This window comes from Heliangelus exortis, chromosome 3 (assembly GCF_036169615.1).
Source record: "Heliangelus exortis chromosome 3, bHelExo1.hap1, whole genome shotgun sequence".
Lineage (NCBI taxonomy): Eukaryota > Metazoa > Chordata > Aves > Apodiformes > Trochilidae > Heliangelus > Heliangelus exortis.
The window spans coordinates 114063268-114087144 of record NC_092424.1 but is presented as its reverse complement, the minus strand read 5'-3'; the positions used below and the strand labels follow the sequence as shown (position 1 = coordinate 114087144).

The 23877-nt window shown below is 54.9% G+C and overlaps 1 protein-coding gene across 1 annotated transcript; it reads right to left on the bottom strand.

Annotated features, from left to right (window-relative positions):
- Positions 1 to 2918: 2918 nt before the first annotated feature.
- LOC139795367 (angiopoietin-related protein 7-like) lies at positions 2919 to 23671 on the bottom strand. Its single transcript, XM_071742284.1, has 6 exons — positions 22916 to 23671; positions 13778 to 14000; positions 10486 to 10623; positions 7518 to 7734; positions 4829 to 5024; positions 2919 to 3817 (listed from the first exon to the last, which is right to left on the bottom strand). Exons 1-6 carry the CDS (start codon positions 23351 to 23353, stop codon positions 3671 to 3673), a joined length of 1359 nt encoding a protein of 452 aa, XP_071598385.1. The 5' UTR covers positions 23354 to 23671; the 3' UTR covers positions 2919 to 3670.
- Positions 23672 to 23877: the final 206 nt, after the last annotated feature.

Here is a 23877-nt window from a genome sequence, read left to right as displayed (position 1 = left end):
AATTCTTCCCCAGCTCCAACCTAAACCTCCCCTGGCACCACTTGACTTGTGCCAAAAGTTCCTCTTCTCCCATCCCTTGTTCCTTGGGAGCAGAGCCCGACCCCCCCTGGCTCCAACCTCCTCTCAGGGGCTTGCAGAGAGCCACAAGGTCTCCCCTCAGCCTCCTCTGCTCCAGGATCAGCACCCACAGCTCCCTCAGATGCTCCTCACAACTTCTCCACACCCTTCTTGATATTCTCCAGACCCTCCTCTTTACTCTCCAGACCTTCTCCTTGCTCTCCAGACCCTTCCCAGCTCCATTCCCATCTCCAGGTGGGCAAACAGCCCTGCCAGGGAAAGCACCACATGCTCCAAAATCCAGATTTTAGGGATTAGGAGCTAACCCAGCAGTGCCAGGGCCCCCCCTGCCCCATGTCCCTCATCCCCACATCCCCAGGGCTTTCTCTGAAACCCCTCCAGGCATGATGGGGACTCCAGCCCTGCCCTGGGCAGCCTGGGCCAGGCCCTGACAACCCTTTCCAGGGAGAAATTCTTCCCAAACTCCAACCTGGAAGGATGCTGTGGGAATTCCAAACCAGCTCCTCTACGTTTGGAGCTCTCAGGGCAAGGTGGAGGTGTCACATCTGAAGCAGAGTGAGGCATCTTCCAGTATGAAACCCAGAACTGCTCTGGGAAGCTTTGGAGAGCAGAGCCTTGCAAACCCAACCCTACCAGGCAGGTCAGAGAAGGCCAAGACGGCCTCAGCCCTGCCATCAGCTGCAGAAAATCTGAGTGTTTTGTGGCAGGTGCCTCAGGGGGGGTTGGATGTGGATGATCTTTAAGGTTCCTTCCAACCCAAAGCTGCCAGGGGTCCCCGGTTCATTCTCTGTAGCAGAAATGGGACAGTTGAGGAATAAAAGCAGAGTAATTAAAGGGCATAACGAGCTGAGACAAAGTGGTGTGAAGGTGGAAACTGGGAGGAAAAAAAGAGAAATTATGAAAGCAGGTGAGGACTCCAGGAGGATGGGAACTTTCAGTGATCAGCAGATGGACAGAGAGGGGGGTGCTGACCCCCAGGTGCTGGATGTCCCCCACTGACACCCCAGGGATGGGCTGAGGTGGCCCCAAGGTGCTGAGAGGAGCCTGGGGAAAGCCAGGAGAGGCAGAGAGCATCCCCCAGGGATGGCATCATGGATAACCAAGGACAAAGGTCCAAGGTTGGTGACCCAGCCACATGTGATGCCCTTGGACAACTCTCTGGGCTCTCCATCAGGGTCGTGTCCAAAGGGCAAGAGGGAAAAAAGGCAGAGTTGTGAGGAGGGAAGGGATGTCACTCATCCAGCAGAAGTAGGGGTGACACCCTCAGTGTTGTGTCCAACCATAGAATGGGTTGGGAGGGACCTTAAAGTAATGTACAAAATCAGATTGTGGATTAATCACGAGAATGAGATCATTAGTTAATTAGCTTGTTGTTCATCCAAGTGATTTATTCATTTTTTTAAGTAGGAGGTTGCCCAACCAGGGGACATCACGGCCTCCTGAACACCTGCAGCCCAAAGCAGGAAGGTCAGTCCCTGAAGGAATGGGCTTAAATCAGAGAGATTTGGGCCACCAGGTGAGAAAGCTCCTCTCCCACCTCTCCTAGTGCCCAGGTGGCCATGGCAAGTGACAGCACAACTACAGAGAGCAACCCATTGCAACCCCCTGATACATCTTGGGAACATCTCCCACCAAGGAGCCCACCAAGGGAAACCTGGGAGAGGGAAGGAGAAGTGACCTTGGGTTGTTATCCTGGGGACAGGAGTTGGGAGGATGCTTGGAAGGGAACTTCTCCACTTGGTTTGCTCACAAAAAAGGAGGTTCCAGACAAAGTCGAGTCCAGAACAACTACAGAAACCATCAGGGAACCAGCAGAGCATCAGGAGAGGAGTGGGTGATAGGAATGGTGATTTGCCTCCAGTGCTGCTGCCTTTCCCCTTTGCTGAATCTTCTCTGATGGACCAGGGAAAAGGGAATGGAATTAAATATTCCTCAGGAAAGACAGCCAGGGCCAAGGCCACAGCCCAGCCTCCATCTCTTGGAGGTGAAGTCAGGAGAAAAGGAAGATCTCTGGATGCTTTCTCCAGAGTAAGGCAGTAAAAAAAAAAACCTTAAAATCCCACCCAAGGTTCTTTGCCAGAGTAAAGGATGGAAGAGAAAACAGAATGGGAAATGGGAAACCTTCAGCATTTTTTTTAATGTTGAAATCCTTTTATTTGGAGCATCATCCTTGCAGCCTGCTGATGTCCAACCCCCAGCAGGGAAGGTGAGGGCCACTGGAGACTTCCCTCCTCAGTTATCCATGATGCCATCCCTGGGTGATGCTCTCTGGCTCCTCTGGATTTCCTCTGGATCCTCTCAGCACCTTGGAGCCACCTCAGCACATCCCTGGGGGGGCAGTTTTGGACCTTCAGCACCAAACTCACAGATGGGGACATCAACAGGGAACTTCTGCCAAGAATACAGAGATGGACCAGGCTTGGCCCTGCTTGGGAAGCTCACACAGGGTTGGTTTTAATCTTTTGCCCTCTAAAACACCCTTGGGTTGGTCACCAGAGAGCTCAACACCTCCATGCAGCCCCAGGTCCAGGCATGGTGTGTGGATGACTCCCAGTATCCCCATCAAGCCTTGGGGATGGCCAAGCCCACCAAGGGTTCCTCCTGCCCCATGAAACACTGAGCCCCAGGCTTGTCTGTGCAGAACCCTTCTCAGCAACCCCTTCCTACCTTTCTGGGAGAGCTTTCACCACCCAAACTCTTCTGGGAGGTCTTGAAACCTCTGCAGTTGGTTCAGTTCTCTCAAAAGGAATCATAGAATCCCAGAATAGGGCTGGGTTGGAAGGGACCTCAGAGCTCATCAAGTCCAACCTTTGCTCCACTCCCCCCGTGGTTCCCAGCCCATGGCACTGAGTGCCACATCCAGGCTCTTTTGAAATATCTCCAGGGATGGAGAATCCACCCCTTCCCTGGGCAGCCCATTCCAGTGTCTGATCACCCTCTCCAGAAAGAAATTCTTTCTCATGGCCAACCTAAACCTCCCCTGGCACAACTTGAGACCTCTTGTGCCCTCTTGTCTTGCTGAGAGTTGCCTGGGAAAAGAGCCCAACCCCCCCCTGGCTCCAACCTCCTTTCAGGGAGTTGGAGAGAGTGATGAGGTCTCCCCTGAGCCTCCTCTTCTCCAGCCTCAACACCCCCAGCTCCCTCAGCCCTTCCTCACAGCACTTGTGCTGGATCCCTTCCCAGCCTCCTTGCTCTTCTCTGGACCTGCTCCAGCACCTCAAGCTCCTTCCTGAGCTGAGGGGCCCAGAACTGGACACAGGACTCAAGCTGTGGCCTCCCCAGGGCTGAGCACAGGGGCAGAATCCCTTCCCTGGACCTGCTGGCCACGCTGTTCCTGAGCCAGCCCAGGATGCCATTGGCCTTCTTGGCCACCTGGGCACACTGCTGCCTCCTCTTCAGCTTCCTGGCAATCCCAGGTCCCTTTCTGCCACTCTGTGCCCAGCCTGGAGCTCCCCATGGAGTTGTTGTGACCAAATGATTGCTTGGTGCCTCCAGGATCTCCAGCATCGTGGTTGTGCCGACAGCAAACAATTCCCAACCCTCCGTTGCCAACGTTCAGCGTGAGGAGGAGTGAGGAACATCCCAGGATCCTTCATGGGGAGACGTGGGGCCGGAACGTGCGGGGCCGGATCATCATCAGCACCTTCCTCAAGGAGTAGTAGTCTGTGTCCTTCCAGGAATACCACACGATCCCATCGGGACCCAGAACCTTGCGGTTTTTGATGGAATATCGGCCTCCCTGCAGGGCAGAGAGAGAGGTGGATGGGGGATGGGATGGGATGGGATGGGATGGGATGGGATGGGATGGGATGGAAAGGAAAAGATGGATGGATGGGTGGGTGGATGGATGGGATGGATGGGATGGGAGGGATGAATGGATGGATGGGATTGATGGAGGGATAGAGGGATGTATGGAATGGATGAATGGGATGCATGGATGGATGGAGTAGATGGATGGAGGGAGGGTTGTATGGATGGATGGGATGGGATGGGATGGGATGGAACAGATGGAGGGATGGATGGAGGGATGGATAGATGGATGGATGGAAGGATGTATGGATGGATGGGATGGGATGGGATGGGATGGGATGGGATGGGATGGGATGGAATGAGATGGAATGGATGGACGGAGGGAGGGATGGAAGGATGGGTGAATGGATGGAGGGAGGGATGGATGGATGCATGGATGGGTGGATGGATGGATGGGATGGGATGGGATGGGATGGGATGGGATGGGATGGATGGATGGATGGATGGATGGATGGATGGATGGATGGATGGAAGCACCAGAAAACCCATTGTTCTGAACCACTGGAACAAACCATTAGATGACAACATGGTAAAAAGTGTCACGTAAAACCCAAAAAGCCTCAGTGGAGTTGACATCCACCCATCTCAGGTTCACACCACAGTTTTCCACCACGTGGCTCCAAACCCCAGCGTGCAGAGGTGTCCCAATACCCATGGCTGACTCATGGGACCAGTGCCCAGCACTCATTTTGTTCCTTTTCTGCAGAGCAGAGCTTGGCCAAGCCATTGCTAGGTCCTGAGGACCAAGAGCCTCCTCCCAGCCCTGGCCCTTGTGTGCTAGGGCCTTGTGTACCCTCATCCCTCCACCTTTCCTTGTAGAACTCCACTTTGAGGTTGGAGAAAAAGCCCTTTGCACCCCCTTTCCTCCAACCCCACCTTGCAGAACACCCCGATGAGGCTGGAGGAGAAACTCTTTGCCTTCTCCTCCCCCTCACCTTACCTTGTAGTAAACCCCGTTGAGGTTGGAGAAGAAGCACTGGTGGTACCACCAACCTCCGTGGGAGATCTCAGCACAGATGTTCCCCGAGTCTGGAGTGCTGAAGCTCCTCTTGTTGTGGTACCAGGCAAAGGAATCCTCCACGGTCCCACTGAAGCCATCCACGTGCAGCCGGTACTCGTTGGCCTCGTCCTCGATGCTGCCAGGAGCAGAGGTTGGGATGATCATAGAATCATAGAATCCTAGAATGGGCTGGGTTGGAAGGGACCTCAGAGCTCATCAAGTACAACCCTTGATCCACTCCCCCCGTGGTTCCCAGCCCATGGCACTGAGTGCCACATCCAGGCTCTTTTGAAGTATCTCCAGGGATGGAGAATCCACCCCTTCCCTGGGCAGCCCATTCCAATGCCTGAGCACCCTCTCCAGAAAGAAATTCTTTCTCATGGCCAACCTAAACCTCCCCTGGCACAACTTGAGACCTCTTGTGCCCTCTTGTCTTGCTGAGAGTTGCCTGGGAAAAGAGCCCAACCCCCCCCTGGCTCCAACCTCCTTTCAGGGAGTTGGAGAGAGTGATGAGGTCTCCCCTGAGCCTCCTCTTCTCCAGCCTCAACACCCCCAGCTCCCTCAGCCCTTCCTCACAGCACTTGTGCTGGATCCCTTCCCAGCCTCCTTGCTCTTCTCTGGACCTGCTCCAGCACCTCAAGCTCCTTCCTGAGCTGAGGGGCCCAGAACTGGACACAGGACTCAAGCTGTGGCCTCCCCAGGGCTGAGCACAGGGGCAGAATCCCTTCCCTGGACCTGCTGGCCACGCTCTTCCTGACACAGCCCAGGATGCCATTGGCCTTCTTGGCCACCTGGGCACACTGCTGCCTCCTCTTCAGCTTCCTGGCAATCCAGACTCCCAGGTCCCTTTCTGCCACTCTGTGCCCAGCCTGGAGCTCCCCATGGGGTTCTTGTGTTGAACCTCATCCCGTTGGGATCAGCCCAACTCTGCCCAGGTCCCTCTGCAGAGCCCTCCTGCCTTCCAGCTGATCCACACTCCCCCCCAGCTTAGTGTCATCTGCAAATTTGCTGCTGATGGACTCAATCCCCTCATCTAAATCATCGATAAAGATATTAAACAGAACTGGGCCCAACACTGATCCCTGGGGGACACCACGGCCGCCATTTTGATGCAGCCCCGTTCAGCACCACTCTCTGGGCCTGGCCCTCCAGCCAGTTCCTAACCCAGCACAGGGTGCTCCTGGCTGAGCCCTGGGCTGACAGCTTTTTCAGGAGGATGCTTTCTGAGATGGTGTCAAAGGCCTTGCTGAAGTCCAGGTAGAGCACATCCACAGCCTTCCCCTCATCCCCAGGCAGTCACCCGATGATAAAAGGAGCTCAGGTTGGTCAGACAGGACCTGCCCTTCCTAACCCCGTGCTGGCTGGGTCTGATCCCTTGCCCATCCTGCAGGTGCTGTGTGATTGCACTGAGGATGAGCTGCTCCATAACCCTGCCAGGCACTGAGGTCAGGCTGATGGGCCTGGAGTTTTCGGGGTTCTCCTTCTGGCCCTTTTTGTGGATTGTTGTGACATTCCCCAACTTCCAATCATCTGGGATGTCCCCAGTTAGCCAGGACTGTTGGTAGATCAATGGGGAATGTTTGGAGCCTTCCTTCCATCCTGCCAAGTGGGGTGGGCACCTCCCAATCCTGGAGCTGCTCTGACCAGCCTCCCTGCTCTGATTCATCACCTCTAAAAGCCAACAGTGTTTTATTTCTCCCTTCCACGGGACATGGATGGTTTTGTCCTGACTCAGAGGGATGAACCGGGCAGAGGGTGACTCAAAAACCACAACAAAGGATGGGGGAGCTTTGGCAAAACAACCTCCCCATGACACCTCCCTCTAATCATGTGAATTCATCCCCCATTCACAGTCACAGGGTTACCTGAGCTGTTTGGCAACTTGCCCCTGGGCTACCAACGCCTGGAGGTCACTTGCCATGGCACGTGATGCCTGGTGACAAAATTTGGGGTCACCAGCACACATTTTCTGGAGGAAGATGCTCCAATGCATGGTCAAATATTGAGGTTTTTTTTTCCTTTTCCCAGCTTTTCAGCAGGTTTGGGGTCCACTCAAGTGCCTGCAAGGTGCAGCACTCCCTTGGAGCTGATCCACAGATTACTCCCCAGTCACCCACAAAGCATTTCCAGTAGGGGCAGGGAAGGAATTCATCGTGGACAGTCTGGACAGCCCTGGTCACCCCTGGTTAAGAAAGGATGTGGCTGGTGTGGTAAATAAAACACCAAGAGGAAGGGCTACAGACATGGAAGGATGTTACATCATGCCCGTGAGTAAAGAAGGGAAAAACCAAAACAAGGGGCTGGAGGACCTGCTCAGCAAGACCACGAGACTCAAAATCCCAGAGCTCAATCACGTTGGGTGGGAAAAACACCACCAAGCACCTGGAGACTGTCTGTAGGGTCCTACAGCTCCCTTCCCGTCTTGGGTTTGGCCAAGAGCTCACGCCCAGGAGCAAGAAGTGATGCTCAGCTCCAGGTGTGCAAGAAGGGAGAGAAAACCTTGGGCTGAGGCTTCCAAGCTCACTGGACAGAGTCACTCTGAGCTCAACGGGGGTCCCACACCTCAGGGGCTCCTGACACCGAACCAGTTGGGTCTGGGAAGGTCAGGGAAGGTCACCCCACTGTCTACCTGAAGGCCTGGTAGAAGGCATGCTTGTGCTTGCTGTTCCAGTCCTCCAGGTCGATGCGCAGGGAGTAGTCCCCTTGGCTTGTCATCTTGTGGATGTTCTCGTTGCCCAACCAGAACTCCCCGTTGAGGTCCCCAAAACCCTCCTTGTACTCCTTCCAGGTCCGGTTGAAGTCAACGGAACCATCTTGACGCCTCTGGATGACTGTCCAGCCCCCACCTAGACACAGAGTGGGCATAAAATGGGTGTTTCCAGGGAATATCCAGGGGGTCCCAGCCTGGTGTCACCTCTGAGGTGACAACAACCTCCAAGGTCTCCCCTGCTCATTCCTCCCCCCCGCAACCTGCTGGGTGCTGCACGGGGAGGTGAAATGGGATGGAAAAGGGCTCCCAGCACCTTGGTTGATGGTGATGCTCCCCTGCTGCTTGCCCCAGATCTTCAGGAGGTTTGGGACACAGGGGAACTGCTTGGGGTTTTGTTTTGTTTTGTTTTTTTTTGTGGGGGGAGGCAAACGTTTTGGGTTTGGAACCAACTGGAGCTCCTGGAGCCTGGAGATTGTTCTGTACTGTTCCCAGAGAGGCACAGGAGCTCTCCCTGGGTTGTCTCACCGGCTCCATCTGCTCTCCCATCTGTCCAGATCCCTCTCTCCTCTCTTTTGTTTTATTCCATGAGCTGTAAACCTGGGATGAGGCCGGGACTGGGGCCATTTTTTGATTTTTGCAGCGCGTGGCTCCGTGGTGGCCAAGGTTGATTTGATGCTCATGGGAACAGCAGTGCTGACCCAACAGAGACCACGGGGCTGAACAACCTGGTTCTGAACCACCACGTGCATCCCCAGGCCACAACCACCTGTAAATCCTCCAGTGGGGGAGATGCCTCCCCGTGGGGAGCTGGACCCCTTCCTCCAGCCCAGCACGTGTGGGTCAGAGAATCAGAGACTGATTTGGGGTGGAAACGACCTTAAAGATCAGCTAATTCCAACCCCACTGCCATGGGGAGGGGTTGGAACCATCCAGATCCTGAGTAGGTAAAGGACTGAGTGTCTACCACCCCATTTCCCTGAAAATTGCCATCGTTTTTCCAAAACTCAGGCGTCCCAAACTGGTTTTGTCAGGAAGTTGGTGCCTCGGGAGGGCAGTGGGGTGCTCTGAACAGAGATGGAGCCAGAAGGGACATCACCTGCTCCTTATTTATACTCTAAAATACCCAGGAGAGAAGCTCTACCCCCACTCTCCTCACCTGCACATGGACACATCCACCTGGAGATGCTCCAGATACCTCCCCCCCATTGACCAACTTTTCCAGAAGGGATTTTTTCCTTCCCAAGCCCTGTGCCAAACCCACAAGTGTGTTGCAAACACCTTGGAGGCATGAGAAGACTTCAAGGAGCATTGAACACCTCAATTTGGGCAGTTAAACCCCACCTGAGGTGTTTGGTTTGGGCTTTTCACCCAACCCCTTCTTTTTTTCAGCAGAAAGGAGAAGTTCTCTGTCCTTGGAGAAGAAGAAAAACCCTTCTGGAGATGCTGACTATAAAGCAGCCTCAAAATAGCTCAGCCCTAAGACAGAACCCTCAGGTTGGAGCAATCCCACCCCAAAAGTTCTTCTGGAAGTTGCTGTGGGTGCATGTCCTGGTTTGGGGCAGGATAAAGGGGATTTTCTGTCCTGTCCTTTTGCTTCCAGCTCAGTCTCTTGTCAGGAGCTGCACTTGCTGAAATGAACAGCAAGTTTCTCAGGCAGTGGCTGCTGCTGGGACTGAGCCCACTCCATGGTTATAGTTACAGCAGAACCAAGGAACTGCTCAGCTCTGAGCAACATTTTGCCCTCCAGAAGGAGAAAAGGAGTAAAAAGGCCCCACCTGGAACCCTCCCTTAGGGAGGAAGGGACAAGAGAAATGACCAGAATTGACCAAACAGAGGATTCCATCCCATACACCTCATCCTCAGGAGAAACTGGAGGGATCACCAGGGTCAAACCCCTTCCTGCTTCCCCTTCTTCCCCTCTCCCTGTTTGTTTTGGCATCCTGGGAGGATTCCATCCCTTCCTCTGCCTGTGCTCCTGATCCATGCCAGCCTGAATCTGTGTGTTCCTGCCTCCAGCTCCCAACTGCTGCTGAGCCCAGGATTCCAGCCTGGACTTTCCCAGGGCTGCCCTGCAGCCTCAGTGGGGATGGGAGAGTTATTGGGGAGAGGGGGGAGGAACCTGGGATCCATTTTCCTGTATATTTGTATAGATTTACTCATTTTTTTCCTTTTTATCATGACTGTTCTATTCAAGCTGTGTATCATAGAATCCTATAATGGGCTGGGTTGGAAGGGACCTCAGAGCTCATCAAGTCCAACCCTTGCTCCACTCCCCCCGTGGTTCCCAGCCCATGGCACTGAGTGCCACATCCAGGCTCTTTGGAAATATCTCCAGGGATGGAGAATCCACCCCTTCCCTGGGCAGCCCATTCCAATGCCTGATCACCCTCTCCAGAAAGAAATTCTTTCTAATGTCCAACCTAAACCTCCCCTGGCACACCTTGAGACCTCTTGTGCCCTCTTGTCTTGCTGAGAGTTGCCTGGGAAAAGAGCCCAACCCCCCCCTGGCTCCAACCTCCTTTCAGGGAGTTGTAGAGAGTGATGAGGTCTCCCCTGAGCCTCCTCTTCTCCAGCCTCAACACCCCCAGCTCCCTCAGCCCTTCCTCACAGCACTTGTGCTGGATCCCTTCCCAGCCTCCTTGCTCTTCTCTGGACCTGCTCCAGCACCTCAAGCTCCTTCCTGAGCTGAGGGGCCCAGAACTGGACACAGGACTCAAGCTGTGGCCTCCCCAGGGCTGAGCACAGGGGCAAGTTCCGTTCCCAACCCATCAGTCTCTCTCCCTTCTTCTCTCTCCTTTCTTTCTCAGGGAGGGGAGGGGGATTAACAGACAACACCTGGTATTGGGTTTCATTGCTGGGCCGGTGTTACACCCTGGCAGTGCTGTACCTTCAGTGTCCATCTCACAGAGGACCTCCAGGGGGGTTCCTCCCACCGAGGGCATGATGCTGTAGATCCCAGAGCGCCTCAGCCCGTTGTAGTAGACAGAAGCACAGTCAATGGGGCAGTTCCTGCTCTGCTTCACCTCTGGGAGGACAAGGAGAGGACACAGAGGGGTTAGGTAGGGAAGGGAGACACGTGCTGACAGCCTCAGCTCTGTAGATATCTCACACCCCAAAAAAGTCTCGTCCGTCGCTGAAGGACAGGCTGGTTCTCCAGCAAAGGTTGGGGGAGGTGAGAGCAGAAGGGTTTTCCTCTCCCCAAATGCTGCTGTGGGGTTTGTCTCACATGGGAAGGGGGTCAAAACCATTCTGGAGAACATAAAGATGGTTCTAACTGGGATGAAGATGTTTTTATCCAGGATGAGGCTGCAACGGGGAGACCTTAGAGCACCTTCCAGTGCCTGAAGGGGCTCCAGGAAAGCTGGGGAGGGACTTGGGACAAGGGCCTGGAGGGATGGGACCCTGCGAGGGGGAAGGGTTTGCAGCTGGGAGAGGGGAGATGGAGAGGAGATCTTGGGCAGGGAGGGAGGGAGGGAGGGAGGGAGAAATTGTTTGGTTGGACTTGGTGATCTCAGAGGTCCTTTCCAGCCATGAGCATTCTGTGATTCTCAGGTGTGGGACATGGGTTAGTGGTGGCCTGGAATAAGGTGATGTCCTGGCTGGGCTGGAGTGGGATAGGACAAGGGGGAAGGGTTTGGAGCTGGGAGAGGGGAGCTGGGGCTGAGATGGGAGGGAGAAATTGCTTGGGGTGAGGGTGCTGAGCCCCTGGTTGCCCAGGTTGCCCAAGGAAGCTGTGGCTGCCCCATCCCTGGCAGTGTCTCAGCCCAGGTTGGATGGGGCTTGGAGCCCCCTGGGCTGGGGGAGGGGTCCCTGACCATGCAGGGGGTGGCACTGGATGAGCTTTAAGGTTCTTTTCCACCCAAACCTGGCTGGGATTCCATGGTTCTCATTTGCACTCCTGCCCTCTGGGTCTCTCTGTATCTCCCAGGGGCACATCCAGCACATCAAACCCTCAATCCCTTTCCCCCAGGGCTGGCAGGACAATAAAATTGTCACTTGGAGCTCCTCTGAAGCTCCTCCTGGACATCTCCTGCAGGGGATGAGGCTCAGGACAGAGGACCCAGACTGGGACATCTGGGACACCCCCACCCCTCTGCCATGGACCAGAGACTTGAGGAAGCTGGAAAACATCCCAAGTTTCCTACCCAACACCTCAAGGCTGAACTTTGCAGCTCCTGGTTATGGTGGCCCTGGTCAAAGTGCTCTCACAGCAGTGGGGTCTTTGGCAGAAAATGAGATTTTTTTTTATTTTTCTTTTTGTCAAACTGAACCCTGAATTCTTTCACTGAAAGTTCTGATGCTTGCTAAAAAAAACCTCAACCAAGCATTCAAGGGAAAAATGAGGAAAACAACCAAAAACCTGGCAGAAATTTAAGTGCCTTCATGAAAAAAAAAAAAAAAGTGTAAGAACATAAAATAATTGTTTTTTCCAAGTTGGAGACATTCACCAAAGCCCTGATTTCATGCTTGGAATTTTTAAAGAAATTTTTAAAAATTAAAAACAGGGTTTTGGGTTGTTTTTTCTTTTGGATGGAAAAAAAAAAACCCAGTCCCTGGAGCTGGGGGGAAGCAGCTGAGTGCAGGTGAGGTGATCACAGACTGGCTGAGGCTGGAAGGGACCTCAGAGAGCATCTCCTCCAACCTCCCCTCTCATCCAGACGAGGTTGCCCAAGGCTTCCAAGGATGCTGGGAGCAATTCCAGAGCCTGAGCTGGGTCCTGTGAACATCTCCCACCATCCCTGGAGAGAAAAAGGAGCCACCAGGTGACAGGAGGTGACAGGAGCCCTCCCCAGAGGTGCCCATCCCTCTCCTGGTCTCCTCAGGAGGACATGATGGGGGAGATGGCCAAATCAGGGAGGATTTAAAAGGTTTTTCCCCCACCCTTGACCTCCAACCCTCCCTTGAGAGGGGTTTGAAGGGTGAAGCATCCCCTCCCAGTTGACCCCAGTAGCTCCCCATCACCTGGTTGCTGCATCTCCTCCTGCAGCCTCATCTTGGTGGGGCCAAGACATGATGGGGGAGATGATCAAATCAGGGAGGATTTAAAAGGTTTTTTCCCCCACCCTTGACCTCCAACCCCTCCTCGAAATGGGGTTTGAAGGGTGAAGCATCCCCTCCCAGTTTGGCCCAGTAGCTCCCCATCACCTGTTTGCTTCATCTCCTCCTGCGGCCTCATCTCAGCAGGGCCAAGACATGATGGGGGAGATGATCAAATCAGGGAGGATTTGAAAGGTTTTTCCCCACACCCCTGACCCCCAACCCAGCCTCTTTCAAGGGGTTTGAAGGGTGAAGTTGACCCCAGTAGATCCCCATCTCCTCCTGCAGCCTCATCTTGGTGGGGCCAAGGCATGAGCGGGGAGATGATCAAATCAGGCAGGATTTAAAAGGTTTTTTCCCCCACCCTTGACCTTCACCCCATCTCGAGATGGGGTTTGAAGGGTGAAGCATCCCCTCCCAGTTTGGCCCAGTAGCTCCCCGTCACCTGGTTGCTGCATCTCCTCCTGCAGCCTCATCTCAGCAGGGCCAAGACATGATGGGGGAGCTGATCAAATCAGGGAGGATTTAAAAGGTTTTTCCCCCACCCTTGACCTCCATCCCCTCTCGAGATGGGGTTTGAAGGGTGAAGCATCCCCTCCCAGTTTGGCCCAGTAGCTCCCCATCACCTGGCTGCTGCATCTCCTCCTGCAGCCTCATCTCAGCGGGGCCAAGTCATGATGGGGGTCAAATCAGGGAGGATTTAAAAGTTTTTTCCCCACACCCCTGACCTCCAACCCAGCCTCTTTAGAGGTGTTTGAAGGGTGAAGCATCCCCTCCCAGTTGACCCCAGTAGCTCCCCATCACCTGGCTGCTGCATCTCCTCCTGCAGCCTCATCTCAGCAGGGCCAAGGCATGATGGGGGAGATGATCAAATCAGGGAGGATTTGAAAGGTTTTTCCCCACACCCCTGACCCCCAACCCAGCCTCTTTCGAGGGGTTTGAAGGGTGAAGTTGACCCCAGTAGATCCCCATCTCCTTCTGCAGCCTCATCTTGGTGGGGCCAAGGCATGAGGGGGGAGATGATCAAATCAGGCAGGATTTAAAAGGTTTTTCCCCCACATCTTTGACCTCCATCCCCTCTCGAGATGGGGTTTGAAGGGTGAAGCATCCCCTCCCAGTTGACCCCAGTAGCTCCCCATCACCTGGCTGCTGCATCTCCTCCTGCAGCCTCATCTCGGCGGGGCCAAGGCACGGGGGGTTCCTCCAGGCCCAGTCAGCCAGGACAGAGATGTTGTTTATCTGGGCCTGCATGTCATAGAGCAGGGTGGCCTGGATGTGCTGCAGGGTGCTGGCCTCGTTGTACCTGTGCTCCAGGTCCTCCACACGTTGGGTCAGGCTGTGGTTCCGACCCGCTGCCTCCTCCTGCTGTGGGCAGGGAGAAAAAAACGGGGTAGGAGTTGTGGGGTATGAGTTGGGGGTATGAGTTGGGGGGTATGAGTTGGGGGTATGAGTTGGGGGATAGGAGTTGTGGGGTATGAGTTGTGGGGTATGAGTTGTGGGGTATGAGCTGGGGGTATGAGTTGGGGGTATGAGTTGGGGGATAGGAGTTGTGGGGTATGAGTTGGGGGGTATGAGTTGTGGGGTATGAGCTGGGGGTATGAGTTGGGGAGTATGAGTTGAGGGGTATGAGTTGGGGGTATGAGTTGGGGGGTATGAGTTGGGGGGTATGAGTTGGGGGATAGGAGTTGGGGGATAGGAGTTGTGGGGTATGAGTTGGGCGTATGAGTTGGGGGTATGAGTTGGGGGTATGAGTTGGGGGTATGAGTTTTGGGGGGTATGAGTTGTGAGGTATGAGTTGTGGGGGAGGAGGGGAGGCTGGTATGGGGGGGGGGACATGGTCACAAAATGCCCCCCAGGTATGGGGAGGTGGGGAGGAAGGAGGCAGAGGGTGGTCCTGGGTGCTGAGCCTTGGGAGTAGCATCCCAAGGGTGATGGGGACTGCACCCCCCAGCAGCCCCCAGCCCATCCTTGGGGGGACACAGACAGTGGGTGGGAAATGGGGAGGGGGTTTGGTGAAACTGAAATGGAGGTTTCAAGGGTGAGAGAGTTGGGGGTGTTGAGGCTGGAGAAGAGAAGGCTGCAACGGGGAGACCTTAGAGCACCTTCCAGTGCCTGAAGGGGCTCCAGGAAAGCTGGGGAGGGACTTGGGACAAGGGCCTGGAGGGATGGGAGCCTGCGAGGGGGAAGGGTTTGCAGCTGGGAGAGGGGAGATGGAGAGGAGATCTTGGGCAGGGAGGGAGGGAGGGAGGGAGGGAGAAATTGTTTGGTTGGACTTGGTGATCTCAGAGGTCCTTTCCAGCCATGAGCATTCTGTGATTCTCAGGTGTGGGCCATGGGTTAGTGGTGGCCTGGAATAAGGTGATGTCCTGGCTGGGCTGGAGTGGGATAGGACAAGGGGGAAGGGTTTGGAGCTGGGAGAGGGGAGCTGGGGCTGAGATGGGAGGGAGAAATTGCTTGGGGTGAGGGTGCTGAGCCCCTGGTTGCCCAGGTTGCCCAAGGAAGCTGTGGCTGCCCCATCCCTGGCAGTGTCTCAGCCCAGGTTGGATGGGGCTTGGAGCCCCCTGGGCTGGGGGAGGGGTCCCTGACCATGGCAGGGGGGGCACTGGGTGGGCTTTGAGGTCCCTTCCCACCCAAACTGTCTGATGAGCCTAAGACTCTGTGAAGCCACCAGAACCCACTCCAGGTACCCCTGAGGTGAGGTCTCCTGGTCTGGACACTTTGCTGGAGCAGAGCCCTGGGGCCAGGATTTGCTGCTGTGAGCAGGGGCTGGGGAGGGAAGGGTTAAAGAGAGGAGATTCCTGAGGTGTCCCTACCCATGGCAGGGGGCTGGAGGATCTTTAGGGTCCCTTCCCACCAGGGGGTGGATCTCGATAATCTTCCAGTCCCTTCCCACCCAAACCACTCTGGGATGCTGTGATTCCATGATTCCAGACCCATCCAAACACCTCCTGGATGGTGCAACCAAGGTCCAGGCAGGGTGAGGATGAGAGATGTCAGGTTCTGCCTCCACCCCTTCCTTTTTTTTTTGGGGGGTGCTGGTGTATCCCCATCCAGAGGCAGCTGCCTCTCCTCCTTCCCTCCTGCAGCATCTCCACCCAAGTGAGGAACACACCCGGGATGGTTGGGGCTGCAATGCCACCTTCTGACACCCCACCTGAGCCATCAGGAACCTCAGCTCCCAGCTCTGCCTTTAGGACCAGGGTTGACTTCATTTCACCCCGGATAAAACCCCATGGCAGGGGTGGCACCCTGGGCTGGAGGAGGTGTCTGGCTGATTTTTGATCCCAACCCAAACCAGTCTGGGGTCCCTTCTGTGACACCAGAGCCTGGTGTCCTGCCAGCAGCTCTGAGCACACTGGGTGCATGGAGAGGGGGGGATGCAAGACCCCATTCCTTTTTATGAGTTTTTTTGCTGCTTGTGCTTAGCACAACCCATCCCTGATCCTCTGTAAAAATATCCATGAAAGCTCCATGGAGATGCCAGCAGCTCCCAGGAGCAGATGGGCACCCTGAGCCCCCCCAGCCATGCCCCAGACACAGGGTCCCCGGGTCCCCCTTTCCTTTGCTGTTCGCTGCTCTCTGACCATTAGATGGCAGAGCAGCCTTGGAACAGCGCTTCCAAAATCCCACAGAGGCCTCAGAACCTTCTTCTCCTTTCCCTGCTCCCCAAAACCCTTATGCAGCACCTCCCCACCCTGCTTCCCAATCCCTCCCGAAGCTCCAGATATCCCACACCCACATCCATGCTGGAGGGATGCTGGATCCCCACCTTCTGCCCTTCCTTGTCCCCTGATGGGGACACCTCTTCCTCCATCACCTCCTTGGTGTCACCAAGGCTCAAAACCCTCCCTAAGACCCCCAGAATATACGAGGTCATTTTTTCACCTCCCTGGCCCCAGCACCAGGGGAAAATCTGGGGTTTAAGGGGTCCATGCAAGGAGCATCCCTGAGGACACAGAGCTCTGTCTGGCCCTTGGCTCAGCTGCAAAACTGAAGGTTGAGGATTTCCTTCAGGTGATTCCCCAGTCCCTGTCCCTGCCTGGACAGGGCTCAGCTTGGTGGTCCCAGAGGGTGACAGAACCACTGGCGGGATATGCCCAAGATGTATCTTGGAGATATAATCTCCAAGAAGGAGTTTGAGGGGCTGGAGAGTGTCCAGAGAAGGGAATGGAGCTGGGGAAGGGGCTGGAGAAGATGGAGAAGGGGATGGAGAGTAAGGAGGAGGGGATGGAAAACATGGAGATGGGGAGAGAGAGGAAAGAGGAGGGTCTGGAGAACATGGAAAAGGTCTGGAGAACATAAAGAAGGGGTTGGAGAAGATGGAGAAGGGTGTGGAGAAGTTGTGAGGAGCATCTGAGGGAGCTGTGGGTGCTGATCCTGGAGCAGAGGAGGCTGAGGGGAGACCTTGTGGCTCTCTGCAAGCCCCTGAGAGGAGGTTGGAGCCAGGGGGGGTCGGGCTCTGCTCCCAAGGAACAAGGGATGGGAGAAGAGGAACTTTTGGCACAAGTCAAGTGGTGCCAGGGGAGGTTTAGGTTGGAGCTGGGGAAGAATTTCTCCCTGGAAAGGGTTGTCAGGGCCTGGCCCAGGCTGCCCAGGGCAGGGCTGGAGTCCCCATCATGCCTGGAGGGGTTTCAGAGAAAGCCCTGGGGATGTGGGGATGAGGGACATGGGGTGGGGGTGCTGGGCAAGGGTTGGACTTGGTGACCTTCAAGGTCTTTTCCAACCCAAACAATCCATGATTCCATAATAAACAAGTGGCAGATCCATAACCTCCTTCCCAAGGCTGCCTCAGCATTCCCAAGTGACCTTTCCAGGATCCAGAGCAGATGGATTGTCAGGGCCAACAAAGTGGGAATTCTGGTGTTTCAGTCCCAGGGCTGCAGTGTCCCCAGCTCTGCCACCAACCACACAAATCACCTCTCCCCACAACCTGCTCCATGAGCTGTGACTGATCCAGGCTTCTCCCAGCTCCTTCCTCCCACACCTCAGCTCTCCCAGTAAACCCCAGGATGATTCCTCCCAGACAGTTCCCTCCTCCACAGCCCAGACTTTTCTTCTTTTCTTTTCTTTTCTTTTCTTTTCTTTTCTTTTCTTTTCTTTTCTTTTCTTTTCTTTTCTTTTCTTTTCTTTTCTTTTCTTTTCTTTTCTTTTCTTTTCTTTTCTTTTCTTTTCTTTTCTTTTCTTTTCTTTTCTTTTCTTTTCTTTTCTTTTCTTTTCTTTTCTTTTCTTTTCTTTTCTTTTCTTTTCTTTTCTTTTCTTTTTTCTTTTCTTTTCTTTTCTTCTTTCTTTTCTTTTCTTTTCTTTTCTTTTCTTTTCTTTTCTTTTCTTTTCTTTTCTTTTCTTTTCTTTTCTTTTCTTTTCTTTTCTTTTCTTTTCTTTTCTTTTCTTTTCTTTTCTTTTCTTTTCTTTTCTTTTCTTTTCTTTTCTTTTCTTTTCTTTCCTTTCCTTTCCTTTCCTTTCCTTTCCTTTCCTTTCCTTTCCTTTCCTTTCCTTTCCTTTCCTTTCCTTTCCTTTCCTTTCCTTTCCTTTCCTTTCCTTTCCTTTCCTTTCCTTTCCTTTCCTTTCCTTTCCTTTCCTTTCCTTTCCTTTCCTTTCCTTTCCTTTCCTTTCCTTTCCTTTCCTTTCCTTTCCTTTCCTTCCCTTCCCTTCCCTTCCCTTCCCTTCCCTTCCCTTCCCTTCCCTTTCCCTTTCCTGTTCCCTTTCCCTTTCCCTTTCCCTTTCCCTTTCCCTTTCCCTTTTCCTGTCCCTCAGCTCCAGAGGGAATGCTGAGCTCAGGGACACCTCCACTTCCACAGAGGATCCCACCCTGAGCTCCAGGAGAAATTCCTGACACCAAATCCCAGGGAAAACAACCAGCAGCATCAGGGATAGATCTGTGAGGGTGGATTAAGGGATCTCCTTGATGGGAGGAACAGCTTTGGATGAGACTGATCCAGTGGGGAATTGGGCAGGACAAATCCAGGGAAGATGTGATGGGATGGAGGAGGGGGAGAGGGCACAGAACAACTCACTGGGAAAAAAATCCCTGTGGGAGAGTCCTGGAGCCAGGATCACGGCAGAGTTTGGGTTGGAAGGGACCAGAAAGACCACCCAGTGCCACCCCCTCCGTGGGCTGGGACACCTCCCAGCAGGAACATCTCTGCCATGGGCTTGGAGGAGGAGGAAAGCTCTGTGGGATGGGGAGAGATAAAGATCCTGCACCCCCAAGAGGGGGGAAAAGCCAAACCAGCTCCTGCCCACCCACCCCAACCTCTTGGGATCTGGATCAGGTCCCACCACGGGCACCAAGAGTCAGGGATTTGCTGTGAATGATCAGGGAAGCTCAGGGTGGTTTGGGTGGGAAGGGACCTTCAAGCCCATCCAGTGCCACCCCTGCCATGGGGTTTTATCCGGGGTGAAATGAATTCAACCCTGGTCCTAAAGGCAGAGCTGGGAGCTGAGGTTCCTGATGGCTCAGGTGGGGTGTCAGAAGGTGGCATTGCAGCCCCAACCATCCCGGGTGTGTTCCTCACTTGGGTGGAGATGCTGCAGGAGGGAAGGAGGAGAGGCAGCTGCCTCTGGATGGGGATACACCAGCACCCCCCAAAAAAAAAAAAAAAAGGAAGGGGTAGAGGCAGAACCTGACATCTCTCATCCTCACCCTGCCTGGATGGTTGCACCATCCAGGTGTTTGGATGGGTCTGGAATCATGGAATCACAGCATCCCAGAGTGGTTTGGGTGGGAAGGGACCCTAAAGGTCACCTCATTCCACCCCCTGCCATGGTCAGGGACCCCTCCCCCAGCCCAGGGGGCTCCAAGCCCCATCCAACCTGGGCTGAGACACTGCCAGGGATGGGGCAGCCACAGCTTCCTTGGGCAACCTGGGCAACCAGGGGCTCAGCACCCTCACCCCAAGCAATTTCTCCCTCCCATCTCAGCCCAGCTCCCCTCTCCCAGCTCCAAACCCTTCCCCCTTGTCCTATCCCACTCCAGCCCAGCCAGGACATCACCTTATTCCAGGCCACCACTAACCCATGGCCCACACCTGAGAATCACAGAATGCTCATGGCTGGAAAGGACCTCTGAGATCACCAAGTCCAACCAAACAATTTCTCCCTCCCTCCCTCCCTCCCTCCCTGCCCAAGATCTCCTCTCCATCTCCCCTCTCCCAGCTGCAAACCCTTCCCCCTCGCAGGGTCCCATCCCTCCAGGCCCTTGTCCCAAGTCCCTCCCCAGCTTTCCTGGAGCCCTTCAGGCACTGGAAGGTGCTCTAAGGTCTCTCTGGATCCTTCTCTTCTCCAGGCTGCAGATCTGGGATCCTCACCCTACAAGGTGAGCAGAGGGTCACAGGTTGTACCCAGGTGTCCCAGAGCACCCAGGTCCTGGATCCTACCTTGGCCAGGTTGGATGGGGCTTGGAGCCCCCTGGGCTGGGGGAGGGGTCCCTGACCATGGCAGGGGGGGCACTGGGGAGCTTTAAGGTCCCTTCCCACCCAAACCATTTATGATTTTATGAATCTCAGCCTTTGGTGCTGTTCCAGATCCATCCCTCCTTTCCCACCACCTTCTCCCCAGCTGCCAGGTTGGAGTGCCAGGGGCTGCATCTGCTCTCTGGTTTAGGATGGTTGAGCAGAAATTTGAACCCAAAGCAGCCAATATGTGGGAGACAATAAACTAAAAAAAAAAAGAAAAAAAGCCTGGAAATTTCCAGGTGGTATCAGAAAGGCTGAAAGCTGAACAGATGCTTCAGCCACTGATAATGGGCCAGGAAGGGATCTGCTGGGGCATGGCCTTGGAGAGGGTCCATCTGAACCCTGGAGCAGATAAGGAGAGGGAAACATGATTATCAGGAGTATTATGGGCTTGTGGGACTGGGAAAGACTAAATCCGAGATATTGAGGGGAAAGGCTAAAGGTGGGAAGAGCAGGAGAGGTGAGGGGGGAGGGATGGAGAGCAGGGAAATGGAGAGCTGAGAGGGGTTCAGCAGGGATGGATTCCCACAGCAGCTGCCAGGGATTGGCCTTGTCCAAGCAAATGACCACAGATTCATAGGATCATCCCATTGTTGGGGTTGGAAAAGAGCTTGGAGTCCATCAAGTCCAAGTGTTCAGTTTCTGATCCCCACCCCTGGGAGCTGGGTGGGGGGATGGGGCAGGAGGTGATGGTGACACCATGGGGTGAGGACATGAATCACAGAATCATGGAAGCATCTTGGCTGGAGAAAACCTTGAATATCATCAGAAGTTCTTTTTGGGCTCGTGGGGACATATGGATTCATGGAATCCTGGAATCATTTGGGTTGGAAAAGACCTTTAAGATGATCAAGTCCAACCCTTCCCCAGCAGTGCCAGGGCCCCCCCCACCCCATGTCCCTCATCCCCACATCCCCAGGGCTTTCTCTGAAACCCCTCCAGGCATGATGGGGACTCCAGCCCTGCCCTGGGCAGCCTGGGCCAGGCCCTGACAACCCTTTCCAGGGAGAAATTCTTCCCCAGCTCCAACCTAAACCTCCCCTGGCACCACTTGACTTGTGCCAAAAGTTCCTCTTCTCCCATCCCTTGTTCCTTGGGAGCAGAGCCCGACCCCCCCTGGCTCCAACCTCCTCTCAGGGGCTTGCAGAGAGCCACAAGGTCTCCCCTCAGCCTCCTCTGCTCCAGGATCAGCACCCACAGCTCCCTCAGATGCTCCTCACAACTTCTCCACACCCTTCTCCATCTTCTCCAGACCCTCCTCTTTACTCTCCAGACCTTCTCCTTGCTCTCCAGACCCTTCCCAGCTCCATTCCCATCTCCAGGTGGGCAAACAGCCCTGCCAGGGAAAGCACCACATGCTCCAAAATCCAGATTTTAGGGATTAGGAGCTAACCCAGCAGTGCCAGGGCCCCCCCTGCCCCATGTCCCTCATCCCCACATCCCCAGGGCTTTCTCTGAAACCCCTCCAGGCATGATGGGGACTCCAGCCCTGCCCTGGGCAGCCTGGGCCAGGCCCTGACAACCCTTTCCAGGGAGAAATTCTTCCCCAGCTCCAACCTAAACCTCCAAGGTGAGGTTTGAACACCTGAACACCGAGTGTCCTGTCCGAGCTCATTGCCTCATCTCCCTCTCCACCTGGGTAACCCCTTCTCCAGCAGGATGCTGGTTCTCCTCCCTCTTCCCTCTGTCCCTGCAGAGCAGATCCTTTGCCTTTGGATGGAGGATTTCCAGGGCTGGATGAAGAGGATGGAGCCTGCAGGGAACATCTGTAGTCCCTGCCCATCCATCTCCCTCCTCTGCCCTGAGCTGGAGGGGTCGGTGATGGAGCTGCAGCTCTGGGGGGCACGGAAGAGAGTTTTGGGGCCACCTCTTGGAGATGGGATTTGGGATGCAGAGATGAAATAGTCCCTCAGGGACAAAATGTCACCAGGGGATGGGTGTAGGAAGCTGGGAGACCAAAGACCAAGTGGAAGGAGAAACAGGGAGAGGAGCAGTAGCAAGGAAGGTTGGGTGGGGGACACGAGCCAACATGGGAGAAGGGACCCTGGGTGGGGGATACAGAGGGGGTCTGCCTGAGCACCAGCACCCATCCTGACCCAGGTGCCACCTTCCCTTCCTCTGCTGCACCAGGAACACCTCAGTCCCCATGAGGACACCCTCAGCACAGATGTCCACAGACCTCACCTCCTGCCAGAGCTAAGCCAAGGGTGTTGGTTGGACCTGATGACCCTAAAGTTTGGTTTTTTTTCCAACCAAAATGATTCTATGGTTCTACCTGAGCTGGGAAATCACTCCTATGGGCACCAAAACCCCATCCTGCTCCATCTCTGCTCCTGATTCACAATCCTGAGCAAGCTGCTGCTGCCAGCAGCCAAGCCAAGGGTTTGCTGGGCAGTGCCAAACATCTGAGAGCTTCAGGGGTACCAAAGAAGGTTGGGAAAAGCAATAATAATAAGGTGGAGTTTAGGGCTGTGGGGCTGCTGAATGGGGTTGGGGGTGGGAAGAGCACCAGGAGACTGCAGGAAAAGGTAGAGGTCAGAGCTGGAACTGCTCAGCATCAGAGATCTGGTCCTTCAGCAACCACCCAAGACATCTGGGATGCTGGGATGGATCAGCAGCCCCTCCCGGGCAGGCTTGAAGGTGGAGGAGATAAAACATCTAATCACAAAGACCAACCCTGGAAGGCTCCCGAGCCAGGACAGGAGAAGCAGCTGAGGATTCCTGGAGATCCCAACCCGTGGTCCGTGTCCTCCTCCACGGGAAGGGACCTCGGGGAGGATCCGTGGGCACCCAGGGGGAGGGAGCTGTGCCCAGGGGAAGGGTTTCTACCTGGAGCTCGAGGATTTTGATGCGGTGCCGGTGGTTCCTCAGCTCCTCCTGAAGCTCTGCAATCAATTCCCTCAGCTCCAGGACCTGCTGCTTGCGTTCCTCGTTCTCGTGGAGCCAGTAGGAGACTTCATCCGTGCAGCGGAACATGTCCGGGCACCTCTGCTCATCCCCTTGGGGCAAAGTGGCCACGATCTTACAGCGGCCATTGGGCAGCACCTGGTTGCTGTATTCCCCACACTGGATCAGCCCCGTGTCCTCCTGAGGACCTTCCTGGTCCCTGTAGGCTGGGGGTAAGGATTTCTGCGAGGAGGAACCGCTCAGGGCAAGGAGGAGGACGAGGGGGAGGAAAGCCACCCCGGTGCTGGGACACGGCTCCGGCAGGGAGGTCCTTCTGGATGGCCCCATCACGGGAGGAAGGAAAACCCCAGGGGGGAACATTGGGTCTTCTTCTGAGAGCTAGAGGCTGGATGGGAGCAGAGCATCAGGGGAGGTCCCAGAGCTCCCACCAAGGAGGTCACTGTAGGCAAGGGACCCTCCTGTCCCCATCGAGCATCCTCGCCGATGTCACCCAGCGGCCACCAGCTCTGGTGGGAGCTCCTCGTGGGCTGTGTCCCCCCTCCTGCAGGGCTGCTGGGTGGCTTGGAGGGTGGTGAGGGCTGGCCAAGAATGGTCACCTCCTCAGGAAGGGCCTTCTGACCCCACGGGACCACTCATGGGGTCCTGGATGGGACATCCCCTACACCATCACTCCCTGGAATGGGAACAAGAGAGAGGAGATGAGCAACCAACCCTTCCCATCGTGTTCTCAGCAAACTGAGAGTCCCCCAAACTTCCCTGACCCCCTCCAGCCCTGTCCCAGGGACACAGGGCATGGATTTGGAGCTCTCTCCATGTCCTGGTGTTGGATATTCCCTTGGCACATGGTACTGGAAGTGGAGTTTTAACAAGTGGGTGGTGACCAA